The 13,733-nt window shown below is 31.7% G+C and overlaps 1 protein-coding gene across 1 annotated transcript in view; it reads left to right on the top strand.

Annotated features, from left to right (window-relative positions):
* Positions 1-13,040, top strand: part of LOC132733519 (transient receptor potential cation channel subfamily A member 1 homolog) — a 93,276-nt gene extending 80,236 nt beyond the window's left edge. Inside the window, exons 3-14 of the mRNA XM_060720175.1 lie at positions 4,072-4,119; positions 5,415-5,458; positions 5,792-5,899; positions 6,180-6,275; positions 7,068-7,167; positions 7,334-7,515; positions 8,437-8,609; positions 9,555-9,722; positions 10,405-10,475; positions 11,591-11,805; positions 12,141-12,181; positions 12,257-13,040. Coding sequence (XP_060576158.1) covers positions 4,072-4,119; positions 5,415-5,458; positions 5,792-5,899; positions 6,180-6,275; positions 7,068-7,167; positions 7,334-7,515; positions 8,437-8,609; positions 9,555-9,722; positions 10,405-10,475; positions 11,591-11,805; positions 12,141-12,181; positions 12,257-12,429 — 1,419 coding nt within the window. The 3' untranslated portion in view covers positions 12,430-13,040. The remainder of the gene's footprint in view (positions 1-4,071; positions 4,120-5,414; positions 5,459-5,791; positions 5,900-6,179; positions 6,276-7,067; positions 7,168-7,333; positions 7,516-8,436; positions 8,610-9,554; positions 9,723-10,404; positions 10,476-11,590; positions 11,806-12,140; positions 12,182-12,256) is intronic.
* Positions 13,041-13,733: the final 693 nt, after the last annotated feature.

Below are 13,733 nucleotides of genomic sequence, written 5' to 3'. Positions count from 1 at the left end.
AATGCATCTATTCCAGTTTGCAGGGCTCTGGACAAGAAAAAGGCACTTGATGGTTTTTTTAGTATATGCAGACAACATAACAACAGAGGGGAATCAGGCAATTGAAGCTCTAACGGAATATCAAAAGGAAATGAAAATGCCTAATACAAAATTGATCGTAGTTGCGATGTTAGCTACCGACAACATTATTGCAGATAAGCACAGTCCTTTCATTCTTAACATAGTTGATTTCGACAAAAATACTGTATTGCTCATACAAGAAGTCGCCACCTCAAAAATTTGAATTAACGGCTTGTTTTGCTTATAATACACGACAACTTGGCTTTTCTATCGGTCCATAATTGAAAGAAAAATAATCTTAATTTGAACAATTGTTTTGACGGATGTGGCTACAGTTTTATTTAGAGAACCATAAGTGCGAATAGAACAGAAAACGTTTGTAGGAGTCTATTTCTAAATAAAACAACTTACGAACTCAGAAATGTGTATCTCAAAATAATACCACACTGAACTCATATAAATGCATTTATGAAATATAGTTTAATCTTTTTAGTAAACATGACATCTACGGTGAAATTATTATTCGTCTTGTCAACAAAAAGTACGTACATTAGACAAATTATATTGTATGCTGTAAATGTTTTACTTTTCACTTTAAACCATAATGTATTATGCTATAAAAATATAACTGCTTTAGATTTTAATATTATTTGCTTTAGGAAAATTCATATTTTGCTTTGTTGGAAGGAAGACCTGTTTTCAGATATACCCAAATCTTAGGTTTCGTCAATCCAATGTCATACAGGCACACTTTGGGACGTAACTTCTGGCTCAGCGCTTTATAAATTAAAATACTATTCTAATGAAGTTCTTGAACATGCGCTACTGAAAAAAAGTGTTTGATCAAATTATTTTAGTTATATTTTGATTATACACTCATGTAATTATTATCTGTATCTCAAATAACTTTGCACAAAAGAAAACTCTGAACTAAAGGCTCATATTAATAATACATCTAAATAAAGTTCAGTCTATTTAGATAAAGTGGTAACATTACGGTGAAAGAATTATTCGTTTGAGTGAACAAATTGACAAGAAATACAACATATAATTATATTGACTGTTAAGGACATTTTCGAGAAGTTTCATATAGACATACGAGTATAGGCAGAATTAAAATTGTGCAATAGAATTTCCTTAAACTTGGCATGTTGATATAATAAAATAACAGAAATATTTTAAGCGAAACAAAAATTGGGAGTCACTGATCACACTTTTGAGTGATATGCCATTGAATCAGAATCATTTACCTATAACATGCGGTCATTTCAAGGTCAGATAACTTATACATACATAATGGGACTTGAAATTAAAAATAGGCTTTTTTTTAAAGAAAAAGTGACACAGGTTTAGAAAAAAATTGTGAATAAATCCTTTTCTTTTTCGTTTTAAAACTGTGCACAATGACTCAAACCGACGTAAACTACATGTCGCCAAGGTTGCTGAAACTCTGCTGAACTGTTTTAATGCGCCCATATGAAAATATCCGAAAACATCTTCTTAATAACTTCTTTTCACTGAAATAGTCATGTCAAACCATATTGCATTATGCTATAAAATAAAAGTGTTTTAAAGCATGAAATTATCTGCTTTATTAAAGTACATGTAAATATTTAACTTTTTTGTTAGGCAGAAATGTTTCCAAAATAGTCCGGTTTCATGTTCAGTCTTCTCAAAAGTCAAATAGACACACTATGGGACGTTACTTTTAACTCGGTGCTTGATAAAAATAGTTTTCCCATGTGGTTTTTGCACATACGCTACTAAAACTCAAAATGTTTTATGAAATTATTTTCCGTTCGTTTATTATATTAATTACATGTATTATGTTAGATGCAGAAAAAAATCGAACTCAAACTGTCGGCCGAGCTTTGTAACAGCATTGAACATTTACTAGTTACTTCGGTCTATACTAGCAGACGTGATTACACAAAATCTGTAGATCCGGGTCATTATGCAAACAATTTTTTTTCTTTCTATAATGATAATTCACAAAAATGATATTAATAATATCAAAAAAAAATAAAAAAAATAATGAAAACAAATCTATTTTTGGAAATCCTTTATTTTCAATATTCACCATCTCAAAATTCGTACCATTTGCATACTTTTTTTTATAAATTGTGATATTTTGTTGTTTTGACTTGGTTGTTGTTGCTTATGTTTGCTTGTCTTTTTGTTGTTGATGTCGTTGCTGTATTTTTGCGGGGGTGTTTTAACCCTTTACCTAATATATACGCAAAACCACGCCCTTTCGACCCCCCCCCCCCCTTTTTTTAAGGCCTGAAATAGTGAAAAAAATGTACTATTTGGGCCCCAACACATGTTTTCGTTTGAGAAATGTTGCTAAAAAATGAGCATTTTTTCGGCGCCGTCCCCCATCCATAAGATACATCAAGAGGTTTCCAGAAGGGGGATGTACCCCCTTCTGTTTGGGGGTTAGAAGGGGGGCGGAGTCCCCCTCATCGCCAAGAAAATTTTGGACTTGTGAGAGGCTGAAAATGACCTCAGGTCGATTATAAGGTAGCGTGTAACCAACGCTGAAAAGCCTTTGACTCTATCTCAATCCTTTGAGAAGTTGCAGCACTTTGAAATAAATGTTGATGGAAAAAATCGAGGCTAAATAGTGATTTTTGGCAATTTTGAGATGTCCCCTCGTTGCCATGGTAACAGGAAATTTAAGACTGAGCATGTCGTTACAAAGGCAATGGTCCAGTCAACATTTGTGCCAAGTGTGATTAGTATTGAAGCATTTTTCATAGTTTCATAGCAGTTTGAACTTGTTACAGGAGGCTTTTCAGTGAAAACTGCCATTTTTCACAATATGCTCATGGGGGAAAGGGTTAAGGGGTGCCTAAGTCTTATTCTTATCACTAACTATTATTATCTTAACCATTTCTCTTTTGATTAAAATAATTTAATGTTTGTCTTTTTATCGTCAATATTTTAGTTTAAACATATCTTATTTTGTCTAGTTAACGTTATACTGCTGTTTGTTAGAATTGATAAAAACGAGAGTATATGGCGAGTACCTGTCTTCCATCAATAAACAGTTATTTCTAAACAGTCTGTTTCTTATTTATCAAACGACTTTTGGTATCTACTTTTCATTATTGTTAGGGAGAAAATCTTAAACAGTTACGAATTTTATTACTTAACATTTTTCAATAAACTTGAATACAGTACTATAAGATATTAATTGTTAGCAAAAAGCCCTCATGTAAACCCAATTAATGTGCGGTGCAGTCGTTTTCCTCTACATGCATTTTCAGTTGTTTCGTCTTTTCCATCCTCATTGGCAACAGTGTTCTTCAAGTTATTCAAACTTCCATTTTTAAAAAATGTGCACATTTAGGCATTACCGATAATCCTATTTAGTAAGGTAATAGCATTTTACAGTTGTAAATGAATTGCGGCATATAGTAGTAAAAACGCAATGTCATAACAATACGTCCTCCATTCATTACAAGTAAAAATAAGATAAAACTTCATAAACGAAACAAAGAATATTGACCTCAAAATTTGTGAGAGAAATCCTGGTATAAAGATGGTATCAGTTGATTTCGGTCCATGGAAAAGTGTTATAAAAATTGTTTCGCATGTCGAATGACTTTTAAATAAAATTTTAAAAAGAAATAGATGTTGTTATCCTCTTTGAGCTAATCGTCATCTTAAACAGCAGGTAGTGAATGTCTGCTGCTATCGAACTTGAACGAATATTTTGGGGTGAGGGGGATGGGGGTTGGTCTTGTTATAACACGGTTTACTATTTAAACCACTATTATCACTATAACTCAATGACAACAATATGCCGGCCCATTTAAACAGTTATTTTTAGTCATTAATGTTTTGGTTTGATATATATAAAGCATTAGATTTCATGTTTTTCAAATAAAACATGAAATCTATTGCTTTATATATATTATACCAAAATATAGAATTTATAGAATTTTGAAAAATGTACTCGGCTATGTGGCGAACGTATTGTTATATTTGGAAATACTATTCCAGATGGCTACAGCAAAACTGCTAACTGAAAATGAAGGAACAGAACTGAAGGTAATGTATATGTTCACAGTTTTAAAAACTGAATATCAAATTATAAGCTATATTTACGTTTTGTACCCCCCCCCCCCCCACTATAGGGGGTAGCATTTATATTTTACATTGTCCGTCCGTGCGTTCTCATGTTATGTAACATGTATCTCTAAAATTGTTTGAGCTAGAGTCAACAAAATTTACAGAAGTGTTGGCCAACAAGTGAAGTTGTGTACCTGTGATTTACTGGAGTTATTGCCCTTGACTTAGTAAAAATTGGCAATTTTCAATTTGTGTCGTACAAAGCGCAAAGGGTATTTGACCTAGAGTCATGAAACTGTACAAGAATGTTGATCAGTATGTGGATAAAATTATAAACCTGGGGTTTCGGCTGTGGATTGATTCAGTATTTGAAGTGTTATTTCCCTTGACTTACTGAACATTTTTAATTTCTAACGTGCGTAGCTCAACATTTTTTGGACCTTTAGTCGGAATGTTGATCAGCATGTAAAGTTGTGAACCTTGGTGTTTGCTTGTGGATTTATTTATACTTTGTAGGATAATTGCCTTTGAGTTAGCAAAAAAAACGTTCTAAAAAGTTGTGTTATATGTACCTTTAGTGCTTGAGCGAGAATCCACCAACTTTGCAGAAATGTTGATCAACATGTAAAGATGTGCACGTCGATTTTTGCCAGTTTTGTTAGAGTTATTGACCTTGACATAATAGAAATTTGCAAATTTTCAACTTCTTCGTGCATAGCTAAAAAAGTATTTGACAGGTAGTCCTAAAAATGTACAAGAATGTTGGTCAGCATGTTTTGTTATACACCAGGGGAATGCTTGTTTATGTAATCAGTATTTGAAGAGCTTTGCCCTTGACTTACTCAAAAAGTTAGCAACTTGTGTCGCTTGGAGTCCAAAGAATATTTGACCTAGTATCTGTAGATTGACAAAACAGTGGAGTGTGGGGACACTCGTTTCCTATGGACACATTTCTAATTAAAATTTAATTTAACTTTGAAAAAATAATTATAATATCAAACAATATGGTGTTTGTTTTGTTGTTTGTTTTGTTGTTGTTGTTGTTATTGTTGTTGTCGTTGTTGTTGTTTTTGTTGTTGTTAATTCACTGTGACCTGCACTGTGACTCGCACTGCTTAATTTCTGCAATAACATGATCTTACATTTATTTATGTATTTATTCTTCTGATTTTGTCTACCTAAATGAGGTAAAACGTTCTTTACGATCAATTTGCCATTGACAATGTCATTATTTTGAATATAATAATTAAAGAAAGTAATAATAAATATTTCAGGAAATGAACCAAAGTGTCATACTTCCTAAGGCAGCAAGGGCAAGGTATTTGTGCTGTTCAAATCATTTTTTTCATATGTTTACATACTCATCACAGCTGCAGGTTTGATTAATGCAATTGAAAGTTTAATTAGCTATATATTGAAATCTTACATAATTGTTTTTCTCTTACATTTCTAACAAAATTCCTATATTAGAGTAGATGTGTATGGATACTCTGTTTATGTTTAACATTACGAATAAAATTAATATTATGATAATATGCTGAAGTAAAGCCTACAAAACCTTGAAGTTTCACATAAATAAAGGTAAATAAAAACGTTGATATGTTCTGATATTACAATGTATTGCATATCATTCCATTATTTGATTGAACAGAAAAGGTGATGCCAGCAAAATATACGAGTGTGTCTGTTCTGAAGGTGAAACAAACCTTGATAATTTGAGGAAAATTATTTACTCTGGAAAATCAGATGTAAACTATATGTGAGTACATGCCAAAAAATAATAGAAAGTAATTTAAAACATAAAATAGTCCATAGATTTATTCTTATATAGCATTATTATTCTTCTTTCTTCAAAACACAAACTTTAAAACATGATTTTTTCTGTTGCTAATTTCCTGAATGGACTTAGTAAAAAAGAGACATATTTAACTGTCTTGACTGTACCATTGTTGATAAGGACTTATCTACCAAATTCACATAAGAAAAGAATTGTTAATTGGTAAATTACTGATGTATTATGATTTTTTTATATTTCGAAGAGAAAATGGAAGAACGGCTTTACATGAAGCAGTAAGGAAGGATGAGGTTGAAACTGTCAAGCTTTTAATGTCAGCTGGTGCTAGTATTGAATTCAAGTAAGTTTTATTCTTGCCATGAACATTTTAGGGCACATGCATTCTTTTATTTTAGGAACATATTTATAACGCTTTATATGGAATTGCACTAAATTTTCATGATAACCGTCGTATGAGCTTATTTGCGGATTTTCTAAATACAAAATTATACCATTATTATGTTTGAATGTTGAATTCTGATTAAAACGGTGCTAGTAGTCGTGGACGGTAACATGCATTTATTAGTACCGTCCATGAACAGATGCTGCAAATTATTCATTTCCGCTTTTAAGGGATTTCGTTTTTCACAATTTTACTTTTGTTGTCGAAACCTTATTCTCAATGTGACTTACTTCATATAAGTTGACTAATTATATTTTAGCTTACAGGATTCTTAGTTTATTAATCAATCTTATAACATCACGCTAGAATACAAGAATCAGTTATCATTTCTTCATATAGTGTTTTCCCTTTTATCATAGCATTTGTTAATTCATTCAAATAGTCATTTTGTTTATCTATTTATTTCATTCGAATCTAATTCATCTGTATAGTAATAAAGTTGGGAAAGACGTAAATATTTACAGAATTGTAAAGAATGACTGAAATAGACTGGAATAGTTAGATCGAGATACGCTTCTTTGGAAGAGAAAAACTACACAAAATCTCAATATTTGGTTTCAAGATGAATTTTACTCTTAAACTATATATTTAAATTTTATACAATTATTTGTTCAATATCCTGACTGTCAAAATGTATACATGAAATCTTAAATAATTATAGTTCTGAATTAATGTATTTTTTATTTTCAGAGATGTAGATGGGAATACTGCTTTACATTATGCTTATTTGAAAACATGTCCTGAAGAAAATGCGGCAAAAATTTTCAAATTATTATTTCCCCAAGGAAAGGTACGATAGAATACTTTTTTTGTACTGACACAAGATACACGATATAAAAGATGGCTTTTATCTTTTAAATATGAAATATGTATTGTTGTCCATTACATTTTTTTGTAATTCTTAACAATTGTATAGTCTAGATGTAAATCATTTCTTTGGCACTGTCTTCTTTTAGAACCTTGAGACCATTAGAATAAGTAAAACCAGAAAAAGGTCCAACATTCAAAAATGCAGATGTCATACAAGAACGTTTGAACACACGTGGCTCGACGCAGCAACATCTACAAATAATGATGGGGATAACATACTTAACCTTATATTACAAGTCAACCCAAACGAATGTCTGTGGTCTATAAGGTGCAAAGTGTATTTGAATACTGATTTTTAAAAAGTTTTTATACACAGCATAATACTTGCAGCATTTGTAAACTCTCTAATTTCTCTTATTTTGGTAAAAGGTATTTGAATACTGATTTTTAATAAGTTTTTATACACAACATAATACTTGCAGCATTTGTAAACTCTCTAGTTTCTCTTATTTTGGAAAACTTTGTTGTTTTTCTTTCTTAGTAAGTAATATAGAACTTATCTTACAACTGTGATATACGTGTTTTATTTTCTGCTGGCACATCTGTATTTCATACAGTACATCCAATATTGTCCGACCCTCTGTGAGGCAATAATTGCTAAACAAGGACAGTATTGTTAATATCTTAAGTCAAAGTTAGTTTTCACATTGGATGTTTCCAGTAAAACCTTTAAGGAACAAACACAATTTAATAACCTGATAAATATCGCTGTCCAGAAGTGTTCTGCATTTAAAACGAGGAAAACAATACTGTAAGAATAGTCTTTTAAAATAGTTCTTGTTTGTTTGTGTGATTTTTTTTATGTAATTCATAAATTGCATTGAGGTGTTATTGATTAATCACATAGTTTTAACTCATAATTTTAAAGCAAATTTAATATTTTCAGTCAAATTTTGTTTTTGTTCCACCCAGGGTCATCTCTCTTTGCTCGGAAAAATATTAGTGATTTATTTAACAAGACAAATTCCGTACAAAATTTCATGTATTTAAACTTTGGATTCCATTGACGACTGAACTAGAAGCATCAAAACCAGCCTTCCATGATATATTTAAGTAACCGCAACCGTGGCCTTTGCAGGAGTTTACATTTACAAAGAATTAAGTTCCCTTCGCAGAAAATTTTCAAAACCACCCCGGTTAGTTGATGCACCAAGCTTATAACAAAGATCTTTTAATTTCATAATTTCAGGGAAATTGTTCAGTACCTGATCAAAGAAACAGAGATGTTTTACCTCTTAAAGCTTCTTAGAAACACACAACGTCCTCTACATAACTCAACATCTGAAGTTGGAAGTCCTTTTGAAAGCAATGACAACAATTCAATTACTTCACCTTTTAGACGGCTTTTAGAGCTTTATCCAGGTACATGTATTTTTCTCTTCTCTGTTGCTCGTCATATAAGTCGGATCGCAATTAAATTGTGTTTATTCAAATGCTAAAAATTCATAAGAAATCTGACAAAAGGCAAACAAAAAGAATCAACGAAAAGCTGATATATTATTTATTATATATCTTTCGTTTAATTTGAAATATCACCATCATCACCCCCAACAAAACCACCATAAATATCATCATCCACACCACCACCATTATCAGCAATAAAACCACTACCACTATCAACAACACCACCAATATAACCACCAAAATCACAACCATTACCACCATCATCGATAATAGCCCTGTTACCACTGTCAAAATTATTTTAGAAGAAAAGGAAATAATTCCTGAATGATTTTATTGTATACATACATAAGTTATAGGATTTGGCTGATACAACGGCAACGAATACTTTTTAGACGTTACAGTATTTATTGATTATCATTTACTGTGAGTTCAAGAAAATGACTAAACAAATTATGCATTGTAACAACTTAAATTTATCATTAATATATGTTTAATAAACATCATAATTATATAACAGTAAATCCGAAAAATATCACATTGACACCCCTTATCACAATTATTACATTGACAACAGCTTAACGCTAACATTAATTGCGTCTTAACGTTATGTTTAAATAACGCAAATGACGTGACGTCAAAATACCGGTATATGCACGGTCGCTAAGTGCACATGTACCAAAACGTCCAATATGAAAATAAATTAAATAATATATATTTTTGGATCCAATACAGTAATATATTGGACGGTCACGAGGTCCAAATGCAGATTGTCGATTGGTTAGATTTATTAGTTATATAATAATGTGTTTTATTTGAAACTGGTCTGGATTTTTGATTTCAATAAAGAACTAAGAAGCTTAAACAATCGTTATGATAATATTTAATCAAAACGTTTTTTTTTAGAATTTGTCTCTGACTTATTGGATAGATGCATAGTAAAAACTACAGGAAAAGTTAATTACCACTTTGAGCTCTTGGATGATACTTACCTTTTACATACATGGCCACCTCAGCAGGAGTACTACTGCAAATGGTTATATCAATGCCAATGGGAATATGTTGATGCTGAAGGTACGCACAAAATAGAAGTTGATATCAAATTAATTAGCAATTGATGGTGTTCAGGTTTTACAACTTCAATTTTAGAAAAATAGATATTAGATGTATTTACAAATATAAACACAATATCAAAACATAATAATGTGTTATCAATAAATGTTCATAAATGTCCCGTAACAGTATCTTTAATATTGATGCATTGATTTCATCTGACATAATGTTAGTATTTTATTACCTGTTTACAAATGTGCTTTATTCGAAAATGTATCTTTCTTGTTGCTTATTATATGTTGGCTGATTTGTGCCATGTCGTATTTTCGATCCGCTTGGCGCAAGGCAAAAACACATGTTTTCGCCTTACGTCCTCCGGAGTATATGTACGACAAAGTTGCGACTGTGTCGTTTTATTGAATTTTGGTATTGCGAAAGTGCGACACGATGTTGACTTTGTCGTTTTTCGTGTTTCGGTTGACGCCCTACGTAATTAAAATAAGACATGGATCAAATCAGCCACCATATATGTCACTTGTATTTCGCAAAATACATCATATCAGTTTAATGATTAAAGAACACAATACCAAATTTTATCCCGATGTGTAATCGGTCATGGTAACAAACTGCAGAAGTTATTTATATTATAGATTTTAATTAAATGTGATATAGTGAAATAGAGAGACAATTTATATTTCAACAGAAAGGAAGAGGCGTGATGCCTACACAGAACATCCGTCGGAAATAAGAAACAACCATCCTGTTATGTTAATGGTAAGAAAAAATCTCTATAACATGCTAAAAATTAGATTAAAAAATATTATTAAGATTAAATAAAAGTTGGTAATTTTGCTAGGGAAAGTACGTACATGTATTTTGTAAATATAATGGTAGTCAAAGAAAATGAGAACGAAGATCAACAAAGCAAGGCGACGTTCAAAAAATGTCACGTCCTACACAACCAAGCAACACAAGCAGGGTACTCAATGAAAAAGAAAATTGTAGATCTTGATGTTAACCATTCTTTTCATGATCTTGAATACGTGAATATAGGTCACAAAGAATAACTTGTCAAACTTGTTTCGAGTATGGTTGGTGTGAAACATCAGTGACTGCTAAATAACTGTTAGCAATATTGTAAACCTCCCTTACTTTTTGAATTTACAAAATAAATATTAAAACGTACGTCAATTCGTGTGGACAATTAAAACCAGTATTTTTTACTGTTGTTGTCATTTTCACTTCTCATTTTCTTCCCTCTTTTACTTATAAATACGCATTGGTTTAGAACTAAATTGCATAAACTTCTATGTACAAAAGTATCTGAGGTGTTATTCACTACTGTAACGTATGTGTTGTCTGTAGACATAATTACCAATGATCAAATTTCCAAATTTCATTTTGTTTAGTTAAGTTCGTTTCAGACATACGCATTTTTTTACTGTAGTCATATACTTCTTGTCGTTGGCACAAACGAACCACCTTCAAAGTTGGGATGATCCCCGCCGATTAAACACATCTGCGGATGTTTACAATTCAAAACTTCAATAAATTATATGTTTTGATTTCGAATCCTTCTTTAACCGGTGATTGAAAGGGCGGAAGGCAGTTTCCGCTTACCACTTTTTTCATGAACAGAGTCAATGAAACCAAATTTGCAAGATTTTCATTTCTTTACGATCTTTAAGGTATCCATATTCTCTACTTCACTGACAGCAGTACATAAGTCAAGTTAAAAAAATTACTATTTCGAAATATTTGTTTCACGCTTAAATGATCTTTATCGATGTCCTCAGTAAATTCTATTTAATTAAATGTTACATGTAGTTTTAGCTATAACTCTCCTTGTTCTTTGCTATGATTAACCATGTTTCATATCTTGATTTCAGCTGAAACATAAAAGAGATAAAACCTCTAAAGATCCCGGTAAAAAGGAAGTTTACAGACAACTTGTCGATCACCCTCTTGTTAAAGCTTTGATCAAACATAAATGGCAACATATAGGCAGAAAGTTTCACATCATGAGCTTGATTATATACCTGATATTTCTATTAACACTGACAGCGTTCGTAAATGATATCGACAAGCTATACGTGCGCTTCCAGTAAGTTGATAGAAAAGCATTGTTTTCTTTATTTCCATATGCTTAATAGGTCAAAGAGGATTGGTTAAAAATATCAAATTATAGCTAGTCGACTTAAGAACTTAGGATTATTGATTCAAATATTGTTATTATCGTAAGTGCTTAATATTGAATGCACTTTCAAACATATAAAAAGTAGGCCTTTGGGGATGTTTTATTATCAGATAACTCATGGAAATCATCGTTTGCTTTTATTTGTTAATTTATTTATTTATTTATTTTTGCATGTAAAATATATTTCACATGTCTATCATAAAATTTAGTATTATCTTTATCTAAAGTATTTTTTTCTTCAGGGATTCAGACACTATATCCTCAACTTCAAACAAAACAGGTTGTATACTGTCTACTGTATGCACAACAACATATATATGCATTAACTCAACGGAGTGCAACAGCACGACCTCTTGTTATAATACGAGTTCATATAATGAGACAACATCATCAACCACTCATAATCATGTCACATGTGAAACATACGGAAACTATCCAATGATTACTGTTTTGCAAATAGTTGTCATATTCCTGGCAATAATCTTGATATTAAAAGAGGTATTTAAACAATTAAGTTACTCATACTCGTAAGCTAACCTTTTAACCACATTTGGTAACCTATGTTGCGCCGCATACATGTACGATTTATATAGCTAATGTGTTACCTGTGTTCGTTGAATACAGCTTACAATTTGTTTAATACTCTAAGAGGATGCATATTAGAGTACACAGTTCCGTTTTATGAGATAACCAAGTTTGTTTATTAACCTAGATGGTTATTCTCACCATTTTAGTCCAGATAGGACAACAACAAAGCTACGACTATGACTTTGAAGAGTACGTCTGTGTTGACGAATATGACAACGACTACAACAACCACGACTACAACTATAGGCATTACTTCGACTACAATTTTAACGACGAAATGTTGTACTTCTACGACCACGATTTCTAAGACTTTTGTCACTACGACCAAGATTACTACGAAAATTAAATAGGGTTACGTATTACAGGATGGCATACATTGTAAAGTCTATTTCTACGACTTAAAGTATAGCTTCAACGACGACTACCACTATAGGACTTCTAGGAATACAAATATGATCACGACGGCCCCTATTCCTGTAACAACTTTATTTACGCTGACTGCAATTTTGACGACTGACAACTGCAAAACAAAGACAATGACCACGAAAACGAAAGTCACCACTGACATTATACTACGTAAATAAGAAGTCTGAAAGCAAACGTTTCCTGTCATATGTTATTCTTTATTTTACCATTTTGAGATGAAAGGTACAGAATGATTAACCTTGAAAACTGATATTGTTTTGCTCGATAAAGCATTTAGTAATTCTTTACTTTTCATCATTTTCAAATCATTCTAACCATTATTACGTATGTGTTATTAATCATGAAAACATTATGATCACCAATACTGTATTGATGTCAACACGATCATTTAATACCTGTAAAAGTCATTTGATTTAATATAATAGATAAATATAGAATCCCTAAAGAAAGCCCAACACGGCAAAATTGAAAATGTTGCAGGCTCGGTTTGATTGAGCCTGTTCATGGACGGTACTGGAAAGTGCAAGTTACCGTCCACGCCCCCTAGCACCGGCTTAAGCAGAATTCAACATTTGAACATGAAATAGTAAAATTTTGAATTTAGAAACATCCGCAGATATATAGGCTATTTTAATATGAGAAATTTATTAAGTAACCAATTAGAAAAACGTTGCCCCTTTCAAAGTTATGAATCTAGAATTGATAAAACCATCAACAAATGAATTTTTCATTCCACAGATTTATCATATTATGATGACATTCGGGTTGTTGGTGTATGTTAAACAGTTCAACAACTATATTAAGTGGACAGCTTATACAAC

Source organism: Ruditapes philippinarum, unplaced genomic scaffold (genome assembly GCF_026571515.1).
Source record: "Ruditapes philippinarum isolate M1 unplaced genomic scaffold, ASM2657151v2 ctg5878_1_1_1_1, whole genome shotgun sequence".
Lineage (NCBI taxonomy): Eukaryota > Metazoa > Mollusca > Bivalvia > Venerida > Veneridae > Ruditapes > Ruditapes philippinarum.
This window is presented reverse-complemented; position numbering and strand designations above follow the sequence as displayed.